Genomic DNA, 20,133 nt, shown 5'->3' with positions numbered 1-20,133 from the left:
CAGAATAAAACAGTAAAAACCCCTAAAACAGAGGTATAATGCAAATTGATTCTACACTAAAGCATCAGCAACGGCATTCCATTACCTTTTCTTAACACCTAGACACTAAACTTCTGCAAATTCTGTTCCAAAATGTAGAACAAATGTGGATCAAATAAACCTGCTTGAGCCAGCAAAGCAGTTTCTCCATTATGACCCTGAGCGAGTAAATGTCAGTAAAGGTTAGTAAAATCATACAGGCTTGATTGGATCAGGTTCAGATGTGTGGCATGTAGCTTATTTTTATCATAATTGACAGCCTTAATGAAAAGGATGACTGGAAAAACATTTATGCTTTATTAACCATCCCTTTTGTTTTCTGTTTGGCTTAACATAAATATCTGTCCATAAAAAGTAATGGTGGCCAATAGCAAGGGAAAGAAAATATTTAACTATTAAAGGCACATCTATTAATAGAGAAGTAGGAAATTAAATGCTAAAAGTTGTTAAGTTCTAAAAAAACCTTATTTGTACTCAACACACAATTCTAAGCATTTTCCATTTTCTATATATTTTTTTAAAAGAATCTTTCAGTTCTTTTAAGTGAAAACTGAGATATACTGCAATTTTCCTGAGTATACCCTAGTTTTGTACTATTTGTGTTCGCAGGACATCTCAATGTTTCAAAGCAAAGGGCAATTCCAACTCCAGAGCACTTATGGTCTGAGGGTCCAGACCTGCTCATGCAGCCTTCCATTTTAATTTTGTCAATCATTTCCTAAACATGTACATAAGGGTTCCAAACAAAACAACTGCGTAAGCCTCTATGTAGAAAGGAAAGAATGATGTAAAGCTTCGGTAACAGGAATAACTTGCTTAGAAATACACAAGTGATGGCTTTGGAAATACAGCGCAAAGCCAGAACATCAGCTACCCAGCACACTGAGGATAATTTCACATATATTACCAATTCTTCATTTTCCCTTTTCCAGTGATGACTTCCAGGCATGCTCAATCTAATCAGTCCCAAAAAACCAATACAAAATAGATTCTGGTATTGCCTTACATCAAAACATATCACTTGTAAGAAAGACTGAACAGTAACTTCAGAAGCAAATCACACTCAAAGTTCTGAGAAGTGCATAGAGGTCACAAACATGAAAAGTTGTTTGTTTTATCTATTGAATAGAGGATGTTGCAGTAAACTTACTCCTCCAATGTGTATATTAGAACTTGCACTTGGGATACACCATCTACTCTGCCATAAACACAAACATACCCTGTAGTACCCAGTACTCGATGCTCAGTAGACAGAGCCAAGCTACCCTGCACATACTGCAGACTAGTAATGTGCATAATACCCTTACGATAGAGCAGCTGACATGATGAAGCTTGTACTTTAATGTACTTCACAGAGCTACTACTGGGTTTATTGCTGTCTTTCTACTGCTCTATTTACAACCCACAAACATGCCATTTCACTCCAAAGACTGACCTTAAAGTATTTGTGTGTCAAGTTTACTGCTCTCCAACAGAGTAAGCTAAAAGCAGCTTTTAGAGAGAATAAAGAGTTTTAAATAATGTAATAAAAATTATTATTTCCATATCCTAAATGTTAATCATAATTCCTAAATAAATCAACAGCTTAGAATCCTTAGCCAGCAGGCTATAATTAATACAAAAGGTTTAAAGGTATTTTTCTATTAAAGTTTGAAAGGCAATAGAAAGCTAATAAATGATTTATGAATGTCTAGTGATTAGTTCCATTTTATGGAGCCTACAAGGCTCAATAGGCTGCTTATACTACATTATTCATACTATTATTTGTATAACACAACAGTAAACGCTATTCACACTTGTCATTAAACAACTAGCTCTTTATTACCTAATGATAATCAACAAAACACTATTCCTGATAAAAATGACCAGAATTTCCAAGTTACAATCATGCACAGTTTCCCATAAAAATCTGTCCACATTATGAGAGAATTGTGCTTGGTGAGAACTAGGGATATGTTGGACGACAAGCAACAGCCCTAAAAAAAAAAGTACCTGCCCTCTGACATCAAACTTTGATTCATTCTGGTCAGAAACAAATACTGGCAGCAATGGCAATAACTAATACGAAGGATGTTATAGTTAAGCTCTGAACAAGCTTTAGGAGGTATTAAACTAAGAAATAACAATGACTTTGGCAACACTACAGTTGTCCGAGTAAATCCCGACTTTCTAGACGTGATTCTTGCTTTTACATATAACCATAAAGCAGAGATACGATAGTTTTCATATCCTGAGTATTACTCAGAGCATTTACCATTGAGCACTTATGAAATACGTTATGTTGAAAGTTTACTGGAAATATATTCTAAAATGCATCTCTATATACTATCAAAGGTATTTAAGGTTTTTATCTCTAAAGCAAAACAAATAAAGCTTCTCAACCTTTTCTACTAAGCACCCACTCTTTGTGCGGGTGCTGAGTATGGCAATTATGCTCTACACTTATGAATGCGACGTGCTGAGTTAAGTTACAAGACTATGTCTTCTGCCGGCTTTCACAGCAACAATGAGAAAAATGATAAAACCGGAGTCATAGCAAGGTTATTCTATTGCTGCCTTGGTAAGCCCTAACAGCTGTGCAGACACATCCCAGAGAGCTATTTGTAGGGGAGAAAGTCCCCAAATTGGAAAGCATGGAAGGACTAGAATGCCAGAAATCCCTTCCCATCCAAGAGAGTGAAGAGACCAGGGAGGGGGAAAAAAAAATCTTTATTCTTTAGTTATAATAACTGAAGTCTATTCAAAGCAGATCAAAGTTTTATTTCACTCTTCCAACAATCCAAAAGGAAAAACAGTGATGAAAGAAGTCTGATTTTCAGACATCTGTTAGCCTTGAGCTGATACACAAGAAGCTGTGTCTCATCAGACAAAAAAGAAACACGGTCTTCTCAGTATATCAAACAAAGAAACCTAAATATCTTTCCAGTACATTACCCTGCGATTTCCTCAGGGGAGAACCAAGCCTATTTTTCACAGTGATTTCTAACAAATTATATATAGGCATAGATGAGGGGGACTACAGAGAATGAGCAAGACAGCTTATCAGAATGATGCACTCCAGGTTTCAAGCTAACAAAAACAAGGTGGTTTTTTGGTTGGGTTTCATTTTGGGGTTTGGTTTGTTTGGGGGTTTTTGGTTTTGTTTTACAACCGTAGCTAGAGGAGCAGGTAAAAATCTCAAGTCTGCAAATAAATTTTAACCTACCAAAACTTTAAAAATCAGACTCAACTGATTTAAACAGAAGCATACAGCATTGTGTCATATCCTCTGATGTGTCTGGCATATTCCTTAATAGTCACACCTCCTTTTAGCCATAAATATCCCCAAACTGTTCTATCATTTAAGAAGTATATTTGCATGGAGTAATATGCAATCAGAACTTTATTTTGCATCTACCTACATAAATCAAAGACTAGCAGCTACAGTCAGAGAACACAGACTCATTCGACACCTGTCAAATTAATGGATTTCACAAGTACCAGAAAATTGGATACGGCCTAGTATATAACAATACCTTTCACGCCTCAAACGAATGGTAATAAGTAACGAAATACTATACAGTAAAATAAACAACAATTTAGTTCAGTCAAATCAGGGCAATCTCATTTTATTTGCAATTTAAATGTAGCTACTTAAAACATTTTCCAGATCACAACTTGTCCCCAAGGAATGTCTGTCTAGCAAATGAAAAAATACTGTATTTCAATCACTTTTCCACCAACACTTAACAATCACATTTAAATTGATTTTTCTGTTTAAAAAATTCACCTCTTGATAAGGATAGTGTACTGGTGCACACCTTACAGCCAACTTTTGCATTTAACTGAGGTCCTAATATGGTATTTTTTACTAACTCCAAGACTGGAATTTTGAATACAAAAGCACTTGAAGCTTATTTCACTTTTAAGCTGCTTACACCAAAGTTTATCAGAAATACTACATTGCTAGCATTCACATCAGTCGGAGTGAAGTGACTTAAGAACAATGAGCAAAAAAAATAATAAAAAAATATCATTTGAGGGCTGAAGGAGTGCCTTAACTGAAACCACCTTTTCCTGTTTGCATCGAATTCAGAATCCAATCACTTTGATAGTAACTTTCAACACATTGATTAAGCAATTTTTGACACCACTTTCAATATAATTGTACCTATGGATGAACCACAAATTAGACTATAATGTTACAAGCAGTATTTAAGCACAGTAGAAACAGTAGCTGCACCGAGATGTTTACAGACAATCCGAGATTAGAGTGAAAGGAAAAAAAAAATCATCCTGAACGATGTGATGAATGACAAACATTCAGTTAGTGTCACGTTTTGGTGGAAATAGGATTAAGATAAAGGAAAAGATAAATGAAAGGATGTCACTGAAGAGAGGCAGAGAAGTTAGAAGAGGTAGTTATGAAAAGGAGATGAAGTGACTATGAAGATTGCTGACGCAAACAGCCAGCTAGCACAAGAAAGGTTAAGTCAGAAAGGTCTCTGCTTGTCCCAGAACTGCACTCGACTACCCCTCTTTGCAACAATTTCACTGTGTGTGCTTGAAAATTAAAGATGTAACAAATATTTGAAATAATAATTGAAAAATTCAGAGGGAATGGGGGGAGGGAGTTTTAGTACAAGTGCAGGTGTAATTTGTTAACTTACCCCCTCACCATTTTTAAATAACTGCCCCTGCAGTTCTCCAGGTAGCATGCAGCCTTCTTCCTACTCTATCGTAATGCAGCCTGAGATGCAGTAAATGCTACCAATCAAACCCCCGTGTCTGCTTGGGTTTTTTTAAATAAATTATTCAGCATATTCTGATGAAGTAGTTTACATATTAAAGGAAGATCTGTTTTTAAAACAGATATAGAGAATGCATACTGTCTATCCTGAGACAGCAATCTTCCAAGAAACCCAAAAATATTACTTCCAACAACAGGTGCTGCTTCTTTTTTCCAATCCTTCTCCTCCTTAATACAAGAAGGCCATACCAAAGTATTTATGAAAAGGTTTTCCTTCACAACTTCAAGTTTATATGTGATAAACAACAAAACTAGCTGTCTTTTCTTATAAACCAAATTAACACTAGCCCAATTAGTCTCAGGGTCATTGAAGTCACACCAAAAGCAGAGATAAGCAGAATGAAAGACATACGAGAACAGAACATTTGAAAGATGTTTGGCATCAGGCAAAAACATTTCTTATACAGACCTGGCACTACAACTTGTCAACAGTGAATGAAATGACAAGGGCACTGCAAGAAAAAACACCACAGGGTTGATGCTAAATACACACTTAATATGAATGGTAACTGAACAATAAAAAGCCATATGAGCTCTGTACACTTTGGAAATGAAATGTGAAAGCCAGCAACACTAAGAAGGACTCTAAGCTCTTATAAACTATTCCCAGAGGCAGGGTCATCTCATTATTTAATTGAAGGTGACATACATCACAGCACTGCATAAATAATATTAGCAGTCACAATAAGAAAGATGAAGATTTTGTTTTGGTACAGCACAGAAATCTTACTTAACTTTAGGAACAGATCAGGAGCAAGGGGACATGATGACAGACAGGACACAGGGGTACAAAGACACACAAATGGGAAGGAAACAGCCAACAGTAACAATTAAAGATTAGGATCTACAGCTTTCAGAATTTTAGCAGAATCCAAAGCTTGTCAGGACAACTAATAAAGCAGGATTATTACTCAAGCAGACAGAGCAATAGGCTGTTTGCTTCATGCCACTGAATGCATTCAAAACAAACCTTACAGGTGAAAAAATGTCAAGTCTCAATAGAAATAAATTGTGAAGCAATAGTTAGCCTAGTTAATCCAAACTAGACTACTAATGCTTCACAGTGTGCTAATGCAAATGTTATTTGTATTATATATATATTATAATTTATATTTGTGTATAGATAGAATACAAATACGTATTTTTTACAATACATATTTCAAGGCTCTGATAGAGATTATATTTTGCTTTGTAATTTTTAAATACACATATATACATTGAAGATTTTTCACTTTAAATCAGAGGTAAAAAGCAACAGGAAACATCCCACCGGCACATTTCACACTGTAATTACTTATATTATGTATATACTTCTATAACTTCAGTGAGAACATACTTCAGCAAAGCGCTAATTGTATTCAATCCTGCTGCTGATCAAATAAGGGCATAAAGGGCAATAAAAGCACTCATTACATACAGGCATCAATAAAAAAGGATACAAAGCATTTCACATGACTGTGTACTGTGGTTGTTTCTGGTTAAGAAAGCTTCTGTTCACAGCCGATGTTTTTAGCAACTTAAAAATGGCATTCCTTCAGTGTAATATCCTATGGTCACATTCCCACACCAAAGGGACTTTGTAAGATCATCCAAAGAGAGAAATACTTAAGAGAAAATGTAAGGCAACATGTACTTTTTCTGTAAGTATCTTTAAGTAATACAATTGTGCATGATAGACAAGCAGATGTATAATTCCTACTTGGATGCACAAATGCAAAATAAAATCACATACACTTGGCAGTGTACACCCTGCAGTCAGGACATTCCTGCATCCGTAGGGCAGAGTATTGCATCACAAAAGAAATGTGCTTTCCCAGTCTTTTCCCTTGATTCTAGAGGAAATGCTCAGGGTTCCAGAAAAGCGTGAACCTTCCTGATCAATCAATTTCTGTGACAGATTGTTCACTGCACATTTGAAATGGTAAAGTGGTTAAAATAGGTTAAAAAAAAATAATGGAAGCCTTCAATTTTCAACCCACTTTTATAAGGAGTTGATTTATTACCAAAAGCTTCAGGATGAAACAGATTTTTCTGCAGAGGTGTTCTTATAAGAGGTGCCAGCAGTAATAACTTACATGCTGCTAAAGGGAGTTCACACACAAATACTTAAGTCCATGAAATAAAATAAATCTCACAAGCATACATGTTGTGGAAAGGAGGATTATGAAATTTAATGACACCGAAGATTTTAAAGAACATTTCTTTTTTAGTGGATGATTTACTTTTCTTATTAATAATTAACTGTTCTAACATCTAAGTATTTTGATAAAGTCTTACATTTATACTCACCTGATTCATTTTGAATTCCTGTTGTGTTCTGAAAAGATACACACAACAAAGAAACTCCTTTGATTACATGAGCCCTAAAAAGAAAAACAGACAATTGTAACACGCACCTACCTACAAATTTACATTGAATTGAAAGTACACACAGACCTGTAGTTTCTCTTCCTAAAGCATTTGTCACAAAGGAGCAGATCACTTTATAAAAAAATCTGCTCCAAGCTATAGTTTTGCTATTATAGCTCAAATGTATATCAATAATCTCAAGGCAGCTATCTATCATTAATCTTTCTCCCAGTTTTAAATGATGATGCAACAGAAATGTGCTCAAGGAGGATTGTTTAATTTGCTTTTAAAAACAAGTCGGCTTGTTCAAGACTGAGTACTTTTAAGAACTTCAGGAGTCAGATGTCTCTAAAATTTAGTATCAAGGCATTATGGAAGACCTTAAGTGGTTTTCAAATTAACAAAATGCATGCATTTGATTCTCCACTCTCCCATATTAGAAACAGGAAATTCTGCCTTAAAATTGGGCCTTTTATTAAGGTATTTTATTACGCTAACACATTTGGCATTCTTGTTTAACAGAAAACTGAGATTTCAAAAGGTTTCCAACAAAATTTCCTAGTCCAAGTAGGCATCAAGTTTGGAAACTCATGATTGAAGACAAAACTAATCACAATGATGCCATATCTAAGTGTGTAGTACATCAACTCACCTCCTTACTTTTTTTTTTTATTTTAATGCATTCAAAAAAGCATTATTACAAGTTATCAAGTTATGCTGGAAACACTATCCTTCCTGGTCTCATACAGAATTTTCAACATATGAACCACACCTTTTTTTGGAGGTTAACTGGTACCCAATCACTTAAAGCACTTTATTCAAATACTGCTATTTCTTCCTGACTTTAGTTTTCTTACTATAACAATGATTAACTGCTTTTTTTACTAAGTGCTTTGTACAAATACTAACATTTAATTTAAAATGCATTCAAGGAAAACATACTCTAAATAAATACTCCAAATAAATTTTATACAATCCTTCACATCTTTGCACTGTAAGAATTCTTAATGTTGCGTAACAGTGAAAATACTGTCATACAAATGTTGCATTGCTTAAGAAATTCATAAGAAAAGGAAAAGCTTCCTCAAAAAGGATATATGTGTTGTATACAGCTTTCCCAGGATTAACTCCTTTTGTCCTGATATTTCAACACTACATGAGCATTTAGACAAAGAGCTGAAACATCTGTATTTCAGTTCCAGTTTTGCAACTGGTTCTGTGGGATTTCCAGTTACAGGCGAAAGAGCTCCATCTGAACAGCTTTTAAACATCTGAAGAAAAGCACTCCTTTTGGAATGTACTATTACAAATTTCTAACTTACTTCAGTACATCTATCAAACACAAATCGGTTCCTAGGAATGACACATTCCAAGCATTTGATTTTCTAAAATTTTCTGTGACAGAGAACAGAGCCAGCACCAAGAAACTACCGAACAAATAGGGAATACTCCACAGGTTTCATTACGAGTTACAGTCACTCCTGAGATTGTTAAATCTTGCCATGACAATAACGTCCCTTCGGCACCAAGTTTCTCATGCATTAGCACGCAGTTGTTTCTCATACATCTTCCACATACCCTTTACTTCCCTCAGCCTTGGTATCTTAACTCATTATCCCTCCTGACAAATATGGTTTCTACTTCAGACATTTTTACGCAAATGCTTTAGGCAAATGGTTTCTGAAATTTGATCCGTGGACTGCCTGTCATCTGCTGAAAGTCGCCTTAGCACACAGAATTGCAGATTAAAGAAAAAGCAAAGGTTGGAGTCAGTATAAACTTCTGTTCTTGAGATGAGGCCTGAATAACAGGGCCAAATCCAGTGCGCTCTTCCTCATTGTTCATTGGGACAATACCCACACAATGTCAATTTATAAATTAAATATTTTGGATAGCAAGAGGGGCATTAAAACATTTCCTAATGTGAAAACCAACTTATTTTTAGTAACAAATGTCTTGTTTTTTCTATACTTGGCTACAAAATAAACATCGATTACTCACGTAAAGACAACAAAAGCAAGAACCTTTTACTGACATGACTTTACAGCACAGCCTGATGAGCTTCTATGGCTGTAGCATATTTACGTGGTTACTGTCTCCAGCTGCCTATTTCTACCTTTTCTCCTCCCTCCCCCTGAAGATTATCAGTCCCTCAACGACAAGGGAATAACTGTTCACATCACCATTTTCTAGCATGGTTCTGGAAAGTGATTTAGAAAACCTAGCGTAAGAAGCACACATACGTTACGCTGCGGTAGGTGACAGCCAGCTGACGTACGTACATCATTTTCAACACGGAATAAACGAGGAAGGCATTTACCCCAGAACTCTAGATATGTAAAGACAATAAGGATGGAAAGCACTGTCTTACAGAAGGAACCATTCAACACCGTCACTAGTCAGCTGCTAAACGTAGGCAACAGTAAATATCAATGAAGCGATGGATTGAAGGGGTCAATGCTAAAGGAAAGTCCTGTCTAGATGAAAATTTCCTCTAAGCTGAGCTTTCTTACCCGAGTTAAGTAAATTAGTCAAAAATGTGAAAAGCAGTCAAAACCTTTTTTTTTTTAAAACTTTCATTTGAGCAGTAAAAATACGCTTTTTTTTGTATTTCATACACTAAGTCAAAATTATTTTGCTTAGAATTAATATCGTTTTCAAAGAATTTTCAAAATAAAAAATAAGCCTGGTATTTTTACAAATTTTAAAAATGCTTTATTCAGCTTTCATAGAACTGTTTGTATCCAAAACTCTCAATGGTATTTCTTAGGAGAAGATGACAAATCCTAATATTCTGATGTATTTAAACATCCATATAACACAGTTTAAGCAGATTCCTTACAGACTGCGCTACTCTCTATTCTTTCGGCTGCAAGTTACCAGAGGAACTGCTTGACCATAAAATACAATTAGACAAGAAATTAAATTACAGTAAACCAAAAGCTTCAACAAGTATTTATAAAGCTATTAATTTAAAATACACACTTCATCTTAAAATTTTACACCTACAGTTCTGACAAGTTACATGTATGAGCTAACTGAAAAAAAAGCCTGAAGATATTTCCTCACTTTTTCCTTCCTCCATGTTACCTATTTTGTTAACAATGAACTCAACTATGTGGATAGCAAGATTAATTGCACTGGAAAAAAAAAATAATTAAGCCCATACACAGACTTATGTACGGTCACTAGTTTTCTTTCTACCTAAATGAAATATGGCGTAAGAACAGAAGACAAAGTATCTGTAACACTGAATTTGAGTTTTAACTTCTAGTACACAAAGTTCAACAAAACCAAGAAAACATGAAACAAATTCTACAACTGCTGCACAAATATTAGTTCCCCGTATGATCAATGACTACCCACAACGTATTTACTTCTGTCACTGCAAGCAGAAACAAGCTTTCACTTCATACGCTGATGACTTTTCAGCTACACATACAGCCAAATCCAATGCAAGATTTTCTAGGAAAGCCCCAAAGAAAATGATACTGCTCCGATTTGTCATCAGGGGAATTGTGATATATTAAGTTTACAGACATGATGATGACAACATTAAATCAGCCACATCAGTAGTTCCATCAAATAGAGAGAACAACCATTTCAAGTTTTCCTTCAAACTCAACAGCAACATATACCTGCATCTATCAAAGACTTGAATATGGTTAATAACATCTACCACAGTAAACTTGTACCAATAAAGGTTCTATGCAAAAAATGAAGTACGCACACCCGTACAGTAACCTGAATTTTTTAAATTAATTTCCAGAAAACATTGCCAAGTCATCTTTATTTCAAACCACTACTTTATTTCAAACTACTACTGTATCTCATGAGTACAAAAATACTACGCAGTTTCTCGAGACATTAGAGCATGTGGGAAACAAACACGAGAGAAAGAGTATCTACCACATCATATAATCTTAGTTTCAGAAAAGTGCATTGTTAGGCAACGAATTTATTTATTTAGATAAGAATATACGAGGCATTCGTATATAAGGAAACACTGTGGTCACTCTAAAACAAAACACTTGAAACAAAAAATATTTTGACCTTATTTCTGAATTCTACATTTAAGAATTTCAAATATTTCCTAACAAAAATTATAGTTTGCTGGGAATAAAGTTTGCAAAGAAGAGCAAGTAATTTTATACAAAACTGACATTACAGATTGTCTTTTTCAAACTAAATCAGATGGTATACTTCTAGCAAGCATTCCTAGGTTTTACTAAATAGTCTATCTTCTGATTTTATAAGCCATATTTATCATTTCTGTATGTGCAGTTTTTTAAAAAACATGCCAGAATCAAAAGCACTTTGAAAAAGAATGTTGCTTTCAAGTCAGAGAAAGGAAAAACCAGGCATAAGAGTACCAATCCTATTTTGGAAGCTGAAAATGGGACATGCATTACATCACTGCTCCGGTAAAAACACGTTCATTACAGAATCAGGAACAAAACTTAAAAGTCTCAACAGTCTGCTTTCCTAACGACCAGGGGTTCAGGCTGGGATGCTGCAGGGCTCTTTTGCTTTCTTTTACTTTTTAGCCACAGCACATGATTTTTTTATATTTTTTTTAAACATCAGGACATTTACATTTTTTCAATTCAATACTGAAATACTCTAATCCACAAATTTTCAATGCCTTAGGTGGAACAAAGCTTGCCAAAAAAAATTCATGTTAACTCTGAAAGATTAAAATACGTATTTGATAGAAACAAAAAGCACTATCTATGCAAAGACATTTTCAGTTACTCAAGACTTGCCAGAATAACAATAGAGAAAAAATGGGCAAACAACTGTTTTCTGAACACTGAAATCTATTACCTATTGTCCATTAAGAAAAAAGGCTTTGTTTACTGCCACGTAACCAAATAAACTGTTATACCTTACAAAGGTTTATTCCGATAACCGTGCCAAGAAATCACCAACACGAAAATAAAATTTGAGTTTATTAATTAAACAGCAACTAGTCAAGAGAAGCAACAGAAAATAACAAGTCTCTAACAACTGCAAATATACAGAAACACCATTCCAATCTTCAGATATAAGTACACCTTTAATTCTGCTGGCAAAGACAGTAAATTCAAATGAAAATTTTCTCAGACCAGTACGCTGCTGATTTACTACCACATCAAGTCATTCATTTCAGTAATTTCTTCTTACAAACCAAGACTCAGCCTCCCACTTTTGTCTACAGGCATGTTTTATACAGAGGCAAAGAAGAAATATTTTTCAGCTAAGAACACAATCAGAGAAAAAATACATTGGTAAAAGAAATTATTTCATTGGGGGGGCTGTTAAGTATCAGGATCACACCTGCCCTTTCACATGCCTGCAAATTCAACAGCAAATATACTGCAGTACATTCAAAAGGTATGCCAATGCAGATGTTCCAATACACGAGTTGATAAACTCCAGCTGTTTATAAAATCATACAAGTAGCAGTCTCCAATCTCTACCAGAAAGCAAATGTCTCGTGATAATAAGGTACTGTGCTATTGTATAAGTCATCAACTTTTTTTTTTTTCTTTTTTTCTGGTTAAGATCCTCATTTGAAGGTCTTGCAAGCATACTGTAAAAAAACTAGCAACTGGATACCAATGATACAGAAATACATTACCACACCGGTCATCTCTAAATCTCTCTGAACTTCTGTTTTCAAAACTAACAGATACTACTACACAGTTCTCACTGCTGTCTCTACAAGGCTAAGAGTTCTTTTGTTTCTTAAAGGTCGCTTCCCCCTATCTATCAGCGATGCCGTTCTCTATCTGAAGAGTGTCAATGTAGCACTGATTCACCATGTGCTTCAACAGCTGGAAGAGCTGGATGCCTCTCTGTCTATACCAAGGAAAGCATACGTGAATTCTTAACATGCACATCATTTTAATAAAAAAATGTGGCAAGTGTCAAAAGACAACAACATAATAATTCCATAGTACACTGCTATACATCTCCAGTTCTTCTCAACTACTTAATACGTGTGAATAAACTGAAAAAGATTTTTTTATCCAAATAAGATGCCCAAAGTCAAGAGCACAGGCTGGGAACAGCAAACTGGAGTGGCATGGAAATGCAAGAAGACCTCTTCTTTTCCTGAGCTGTCCACTGTTGATTACTCAAACTTAAAATAAGAAAAATATTTCTTTTGCCACTGAACGATCCAATAGCAGGTGCAACCACATCACCTTCCCTTCCTTTTCCAACAGCTGAAAACAATTTAAAGTTTTCTTCAGTAGTTCAAAATGGAGCTTTTGCAGCTTCCTATGAATTTGATACCACTAGAAACTTTACTGAAGAGCTACCCACTTGTGAGGCAGTTATCAGCAATGCTCCACACACTTCTTTGCCTTCAAATATAAAATGTACTTGAAGATACTACTCTTGAACTGTTCTAAATGTCTTACATACAGATTTTCTCTCTTACCCCAAACATTCTTCCCCACTGCATCATCATGAAAAAATCTCCTATTTATGTGACACATCCTAGGAAGGCCACTTCCAGTGAGGAAACCAAACCCAAAATGAATTTCTCCAAGCCCCCTCTCTCCCAGCATGGCAGGCACTAGAGGTGCAGCGAGCTTTAAGGTGTGTGAATTGCCAAAACTTTTGAAGACTGTGTATTCTGAACTATTTGGAAGACGACAGTTGTCTCACAACGTCAGGCTGGCAGCCGTTATAGAGCTCTGCCTCGCCAGCTGACACCTCCGAGGCAGCATTTTCAAGAAAAAAACCCTGAAGCAGCAGCCCAGGGATGGAGCACCGTCCTCCAAACGGCCCCGTGCCGCCACCCTCCTCCCGGCCCCCTCTCTCCACGATGCTCTCCGGCAAGGCGCGGCTGCCACATCCAGCCCTCACACCTGCAGCCGCCTCCCGCAAGCCCACCCCGCGGCCACGGCGGCCTCGTCCACTGCGGCCACCTCCCTCTGGGCCCCCCCTCCCGGTGCGGCTCCACCTCCCCGAAGGAGGCTCCACCGCGGGCCGGGCCGCCGCCGCCGCGGTCCCCTCCTCCCGCGCCGGGCCCCCTCCCAGCCGCGCCCCCGGCCCCGGCGGCGTGCCGCTGGCTCTGCCCACCGCCCCCACGCCCCGTCCCGCCCTCCGGCGCGGCGGCGCCCGCGGGCAACGCGACGAGCCCCGTCGCCTCCCTCTTACCTGCAGCCGCTGCCGCCGCCTGCGGCCCGGCTCGGAGCGGCGCGGAGCGGCCTCAGCTCCGGCACCATCCGGGCGCCATTTTGTCTCCAGCCTCGGAAGTGACGTTGGGGGGAGGCCAGCGGGCAGGTCCCCCCCGCCGCGGGACCCCCTCGGAGCGGGGCCGCCCCCGCCCGCCGCCCCCGGCTCCCCGCTCCCGTGTCACCCCCAGTTATTGCCCCGAGACCGGCCTCAGCTCATCCCACTGCCGGAGCCGGCCTCCGCACCGCGGCCTCCAGCCACCACCCTCATCCCAGACAATGAGCTGTGGAGAAGAGCGGGTTCTCTTTCCCTAATTTTTTTTTTTTTTTTTTTTTTTTTTGGTCTTTCTTCTTTTCGTAGTAATGCAGCTCTGCAAGGGAGGTGGTTTTCTCGCCTCTGACCGGAAAAAAAAATAAAACAACCCGTGGCTGAGGGAAAATTATTTGAATAAGGAGGTGATGTATGGAAAGATCCTCACCCCCTGAGGCAGCGCGCGGGCAGTTTCTCTGGGCCAGCAGCCTGACAGGCTGAGAGCCCTTTTTGTTGCACATAAATTGTGCTCTCCCGTGTAAATCAAGGGGTTTTTTCACCCTAATTTCTGAGCAAGTACCCAAGAGGGGAAAAAAACCAACCAAACCATAATCACCTCCTGGGAGATGTTTGTATTTGTATTGCAGGGCACAACAGTGTCTCCCTTTAATTTAAAGAGCAAAATAATTTTATCTCTCACTTGAATTTTGTATTCATTATACTGTCAAAGAGATGTAATCCTCCTGAGCTAGGACTATTTTTTACATGGAAATGTAAAGAATTTGCCATTTTTCCAGAGGAAAACCTTAAGACTTCAACGTGTAGGAGATGGGAGTCATTAATACAGTTACAGATTAGAGATCTAAAGTCCAAAAATGTTTTACATTTCTTAAATATTTTGCTTTCACATTCATTGTGCATTTACATCAAGGAGTATATTAAACCTTGTGACAAACCCGGACACACAAAGTACTTGTATGGTATCAGGATACGAGAGTCCCATTCCATAAAGCTGGAAGGTTTCATTAGCAAGTAGCCAAGCAAATCACCTGGCTACCCACCTTGGTCAAACTGAAGCTTTTTGAAACAATCCACCATATTTCCAGCAAACATAGCTACAAAGATAACCTTGCAACTCTAAAAAAAACACACGCTCTGAAGCCAGAGGATTTGAATACCTCTGTGGTAATGCTTAACTTTGCCAAGCAACAGCAGTCTGAAAAATAACAGGACACACTGATCTTCCCACCTGGAATACTCAGGATGTGTTTATGTTTCAAAATGTTGCTTAAGTATACCATAATCAGTTTTGAAAACTCTAATTTTAGTAGTAACAAATCCTCATATAAATATGTTTAAACTACTTTATTAGGGTAAATTCATTCTAATTTAACTGTATTAATATTTCATTTTATAAGTAAGCTAGACTAGTTACACCTGTGTAAGTTTTGGGGTTACTTTAAGAAAATAAAAGGCTCTCATTTGGCATGTTAGAGCCTTATACCTAAAACAGAGAAAATAAAAACATGGAACAAAATATATATAGTATCAGCTAGAGTATGAACCTTTCTGCCTTCAAGGTTATTAAGTATAAGGTTTCACAGAAGTATCACAAAAAATACAAATTATGATTTTCCTCAACATATTTACAGCTCTAGAAAAAGTTTCCAAAAGAGCTCAAAACACAGCCCTTTAAAAAAATAAATTACCCTATTCTTACTTTTTAAACTTTTTTTTCTGTATTCTAGAGGCATTGTTATTGAGATTGTAAATCACGCAGGGTAGGTATCAAGAAGCTAACCTGCAAGCTTACAATGCTAGCTACAAAACACTGACATTTTTAACACTTCATCTAAGTTTATTAACTTTATTCTATTTTAATAACTTCATTACTACAGTATTAATGTTTACTCACTTGCTTAAGGCTGAAAGGAATAACAGCTTTTGATCAAATACTGATACTACTTCTCTATTCCTTCCTGGTAAAGGCAGTACTGGCTCTTCAGAAGCTTAATTTGAAGACTCACCCTGCTACTGATTGGAGGATGTCACTTTAAAAGTCATGGTGGAAGGCTGCAGTTACTTCAGGTTGAGGGGTATAGTGTGAGAGTGAGTTTACTTTCAGTAAGGCTGCTTGTCTTACTGTATTTCTTTTATTATTTCCTTACATGGTTTGTTTGACTTTGTATAGTGATAAAGTTGGAATGGTGTGTAGTTGTATTTTCTTGATTTATAGTTGGGTTAATTGAAGACTTTTCTAAAGTTTTTTTATATGTTTTAATATCAAATGCTTTTTCTGAAGTAGCTTTTTAATGGATGGGTCTTAAGCCTTAATTTGTTTCTACTTGTTCTAAAATATAATTTTATTTTTTATTGTGTAAAAGTATAATGCTAACCCAATAAGTAATTCTTTATAGATGTATAGTCACTTATCAAGAGTATCTAACTGTGTTGCTTTTAACACTTAGTACTTATTCTATTAACTATTCTTTGTTACCTTCTATTATATTGTAGGTGAAGAAGAGACTAGATTGAAAAGCTAGATTTCTGAAGTAAGTACAAACAGTGTTTTCTCAGGTAGCTTGTTCTAACTCTTGGCTTTTGTGTATGTAATTACTGCTAATACAAGGTTATGATGTTAAGATAACAAAAGCTAATGCTCTTACAAGTTCTTGTTAAAGTTCATAGCTTCTTAGAAGGCTTATTATAAATGTTAAAAGAATTTTGAATGCTAAGACAAACTATATTATTCCAATTCTTATTTTCAAGTCTGTTAGTTAATAAGACTTCATTATATGAGAATAAGTAAAAACAAAGAGTCTAAATGTTGAAGAGTTTGCCAGTCACTCTCTAAGACAAAATAGATTTGCACTTATTTCCTTTATTTACAAAGTAAGGAACTCACACTTATAGATGTTACTAAAAAAGTGTTAGTTCCTTTTTTAGTCAAAATTTTCAGAGTAGAAAACAGTAATATTATTTCAAGATCTGTATAAAATATAGCTGTCATAAGCATATTATATGTATGATTGCAAAAAAAAGTGGATAAAACTTGTCTGGTGCTGTCAATTTATCAGTATTTCTGGTAACTAGTAGTTGTAACATTATCAGGATCAGCTGTGTGCAGTCCTAGCCTTCCCATAGGTATTCCTAAGCCATTTGCTCAACTGTCAACTATTTGGAAGTAAATACACTGTTGTACCATCCATTCTTATGCAAATGGGTATGCAGTCCCTTCTAGGCTTGATATTTGCAATTTTTAGTTTGAAACATTCCCCAAGACCTTTCAAAAAAATAAAGGGATACTCAGTGCATTAAATCCTTTCTGACTAAAGCCCTTTGTCTTAAACTGTAAGAATCGGTACTATATATATAGTAAAAGGTTCTCATTTAGTATAGCATTTCTGTTTGTCTTACAGGATGTTCTTTTTCTTTTCAAAATTCAGGATGGCAGAAGTAATATGAAGAAAAGATAAAGCATGAAAGAAGAATGAGAAGAAAGAGGTAGGGTACATCTGCTTCCTCGAAATTTTATAGAAAAAACTTCCAAAATACTGCACTAAGTCTGTCTTCCCACAACTCAGCCTCTGCCTCACAATAATGAATTAATAATAAAAATATGTATGACCACAAGCCAATCATCTATGCTCTAGATTTCCTTAGGGTAAAGATGAGAATGCCTGTGATGAATACTAGCTTGCGGGTATAATAGTAAGTACTAACCTGACAAAGTTAGTACAGGAACTTCTACTCTACAGAATAGAATAAATGAATACACAAGGGATGCAAATAAGCCACACTGTAAATATAACAGTATCTGTCAAATGCTTGGTAAATCTCTTATAAGGGTATCCTTGAATAATATGTTAATTTTGTGTGATAGTAAATCATTTGGAAAATACATACTTTGCTTTTGGAATTGCTTGAAATAAATTGAGTGATGGTGTTAAGTGTCTGATAGTAATACTGATCTCTTTAGGTGTCACTGGACTCATTAAACTGAAAGAGGGTAGAGAAGAGGCAGTAACATTGTTTTGTAGAATCCTTGTATTGTTCATGCTGTAAGTTGTAATGGATTAAATCCTTGTGGTCATCTTCACAAACTTCTGCTGCCTTTTGAGATGCAAGAATGGGGAGTAATGTGATATCTATGAACAGAAACTTTCACTTTGCCTGTGAAAGTAGGCTTGAAGATTTGGAGAAACTTGAGGCATAAGGTATGATTTCTCAGCTCAGTATTACATATATTGAACTACAGGGATTCCAATTATTCTGCCTTAGGGGCCTCACTGGTAGTTTCCCAGCCTGTGTATTTTGGTTTATCCCATCACTCTAAGTCTAAGCAGCTGTGCTTTGCTCAAGTGTTAATAGACTCTGTTTTTTCCAACTAGCTGTCATTAACAAGGTTCTGTATATTTAGTCTGCATGCTTTGAGTGTGAGTAAAATACCTTTGTACCTTTGGTACAACTTTTTCCATATGCTTCTAATATAGTGAGACCCATAATCCTGTAATCAAGTATGTTTTTCTTGTTGATTATCTAAGTTCCAAATCATTTAGTTTTCTGTGCTGTTCAGTTAATATTTAGGTTTTAAAAGTGAAAAGTGGACTAGAAAGACATTGGTACTTAACACCCTTTCTTTTCAAGAAATGCAAGAGGTAGTTGAATCTGGCATATGCCCCTCTGATTAAAAATGTATTAATTTCTTTCATTAATAACTGCTGCTTTTTACAGATAGAATATGAGGTGTTATTTCAATACTTCACTTGAAACAAAACACTGCCAAAGGGAAAACTTGGATGAGACTCATTCCTGTTAATGCTGTAACGCCTTACTAACACTTGAAAGGAGACTGAGGATCTATGTAGTACAGATAGTATGTTTTTAAAGCTACGGTAGGCTCCAACAGGACAGAATCTTTGTTGAAGTTCAAAGCTACATTAATTTCTGGAAATAATTAGTGTGTATCTCAACTGTAATAACGAAAGTACTGACACAAATGGAGTTTCTTCTGTGGGTAAAGGGGTCTGTAGTTTAGGAGTGTCATTGTATGCTTATTTGCAAAAGGTGAAAAAGGATTTTGGGAAGCAAGATACTGTTTTATCTCCGGGATTAACATTGCTAGTTTGGAGTCATAAAGAGTAGAAACTCACATTACTTATAAATCTTTTAGCATGTTACTCTTGATATAGAAGTCTTCCATGTATGAATCCTAGGGCTCTCAAGCTGCTCATTTAAATTATAAATGTCTCTACAAAGCCTACTGTGACATGCTATGTTCCCAGAGTGAGAAGTACTTTAGCAGGCTAATCACTCCTTGTTCTCAGAGGTATCCAAAAACCAGTGAGGTTAAGAGACTGGCAGCAGTAAAAAGGCAGGTGCCAGATTTTGCTTAATTGAGGAGATCATGAAGGAAACATCTATTGTTACAATAAAAGTACAGCTTCCAATATCAACCTTGTCTCAAACACTCTTGTTCTGTAACTCAGCCAATTCCTTGTAGTTTTCTTCACTTGTATCAGGGCACATTTGTGACTGTTAATACTGGTTTTCCAGAGCCCTTCATTCAATCATGCTGAACAGGAACAAGCTGTCTAGTTTTGGCATAGTTTGTGCAGGTCTTTGTTCCTCTCTTGCCTCTGTTTATTGCCAATAGACTTATCAATCTTCTTTGTCAGGAAGTTTTTACTTTTGTTGATTATGTTGTGTAGTCACTTATTTGTGCTTGAAATTTAGGTAGATCTGGTTGTGTG

The 20,133-nt window shown here is 36.6% G+C and overlaps 2 protein-coding genes across 9 annotated transcripts in view; one reads left to right on the top strand and one right to left on the bottom strand.

The window, feature by feature from the left end:
- The window catches only part of PRDM2 (PR/SET domain 2), a 73,232-nt gene extending 58,801 nt beyond the window's left edge, over positions 1-14,431 (bottom strand). For 3 of the 8 annotated variants that reach the window (XM_075773145.1, XM_075773146.1, XM_075773148.1), the window contains exons 1-2: positions 14,333-14,431; positions 7,118-7,191 (exon numbers count right to left, since the gene is read on the bottom strand). In XM_075773145.1, the coding sequence (XP_075629260.1) occupies positions 7,118-7,126 (9 nt within the window). In that variant the 5' untranslated portion in view covers positions 7,127-7,191; positions 14,333-14,431. Of the gene's footprint in view, positions 1-5,237; positions 5,281-7,117; positions 7,192-8,755; positions 8,895-14,332 lie in introns of those variants that run through there. The other 5 variants (XM_075773153.1, XM_075773150.1, XM_075773152.1 and 2 more) reach the window with 4 other exon arrangements.
- Positions 14,432-17,825: 3,394 nt separating this feature from the next.
- The window catches only part of LRRC38 (leucine rich repeat containing 38), a 61,306-nt gene continuing 58,998 nt past the window's right edge, over positions 17,826-20,133 (top strand). Inside the window, exon 1 of the transcript XR_012838570.1 lies at positions 17,826-17,884. The gene's annotated coding sequence lies outside the window, so the exon portion shown is untranslated. The remainder of the gene's footprint in view (positions 17,885-20,133) is intronic.

Source organism: Balearica regulorum, chromosome 21 (genome assembly GCF_011004875.1).
Source record: "Balearica regulorum gibbericeps isolate bBalReg1 chromosome 21, bBalReg1.pri, whole genome shotgun sequence".
Lineage (NCBI taxonomy): Eukaryota > Metazoa > Chordata > Aves > Gruiformes > Gruidae > Balearica > Balearica regulorum.
Note: the sequence above shows the minus strand (reverse complement) of the source record. Positions and strands in the feature narration are given on the sequence as shown.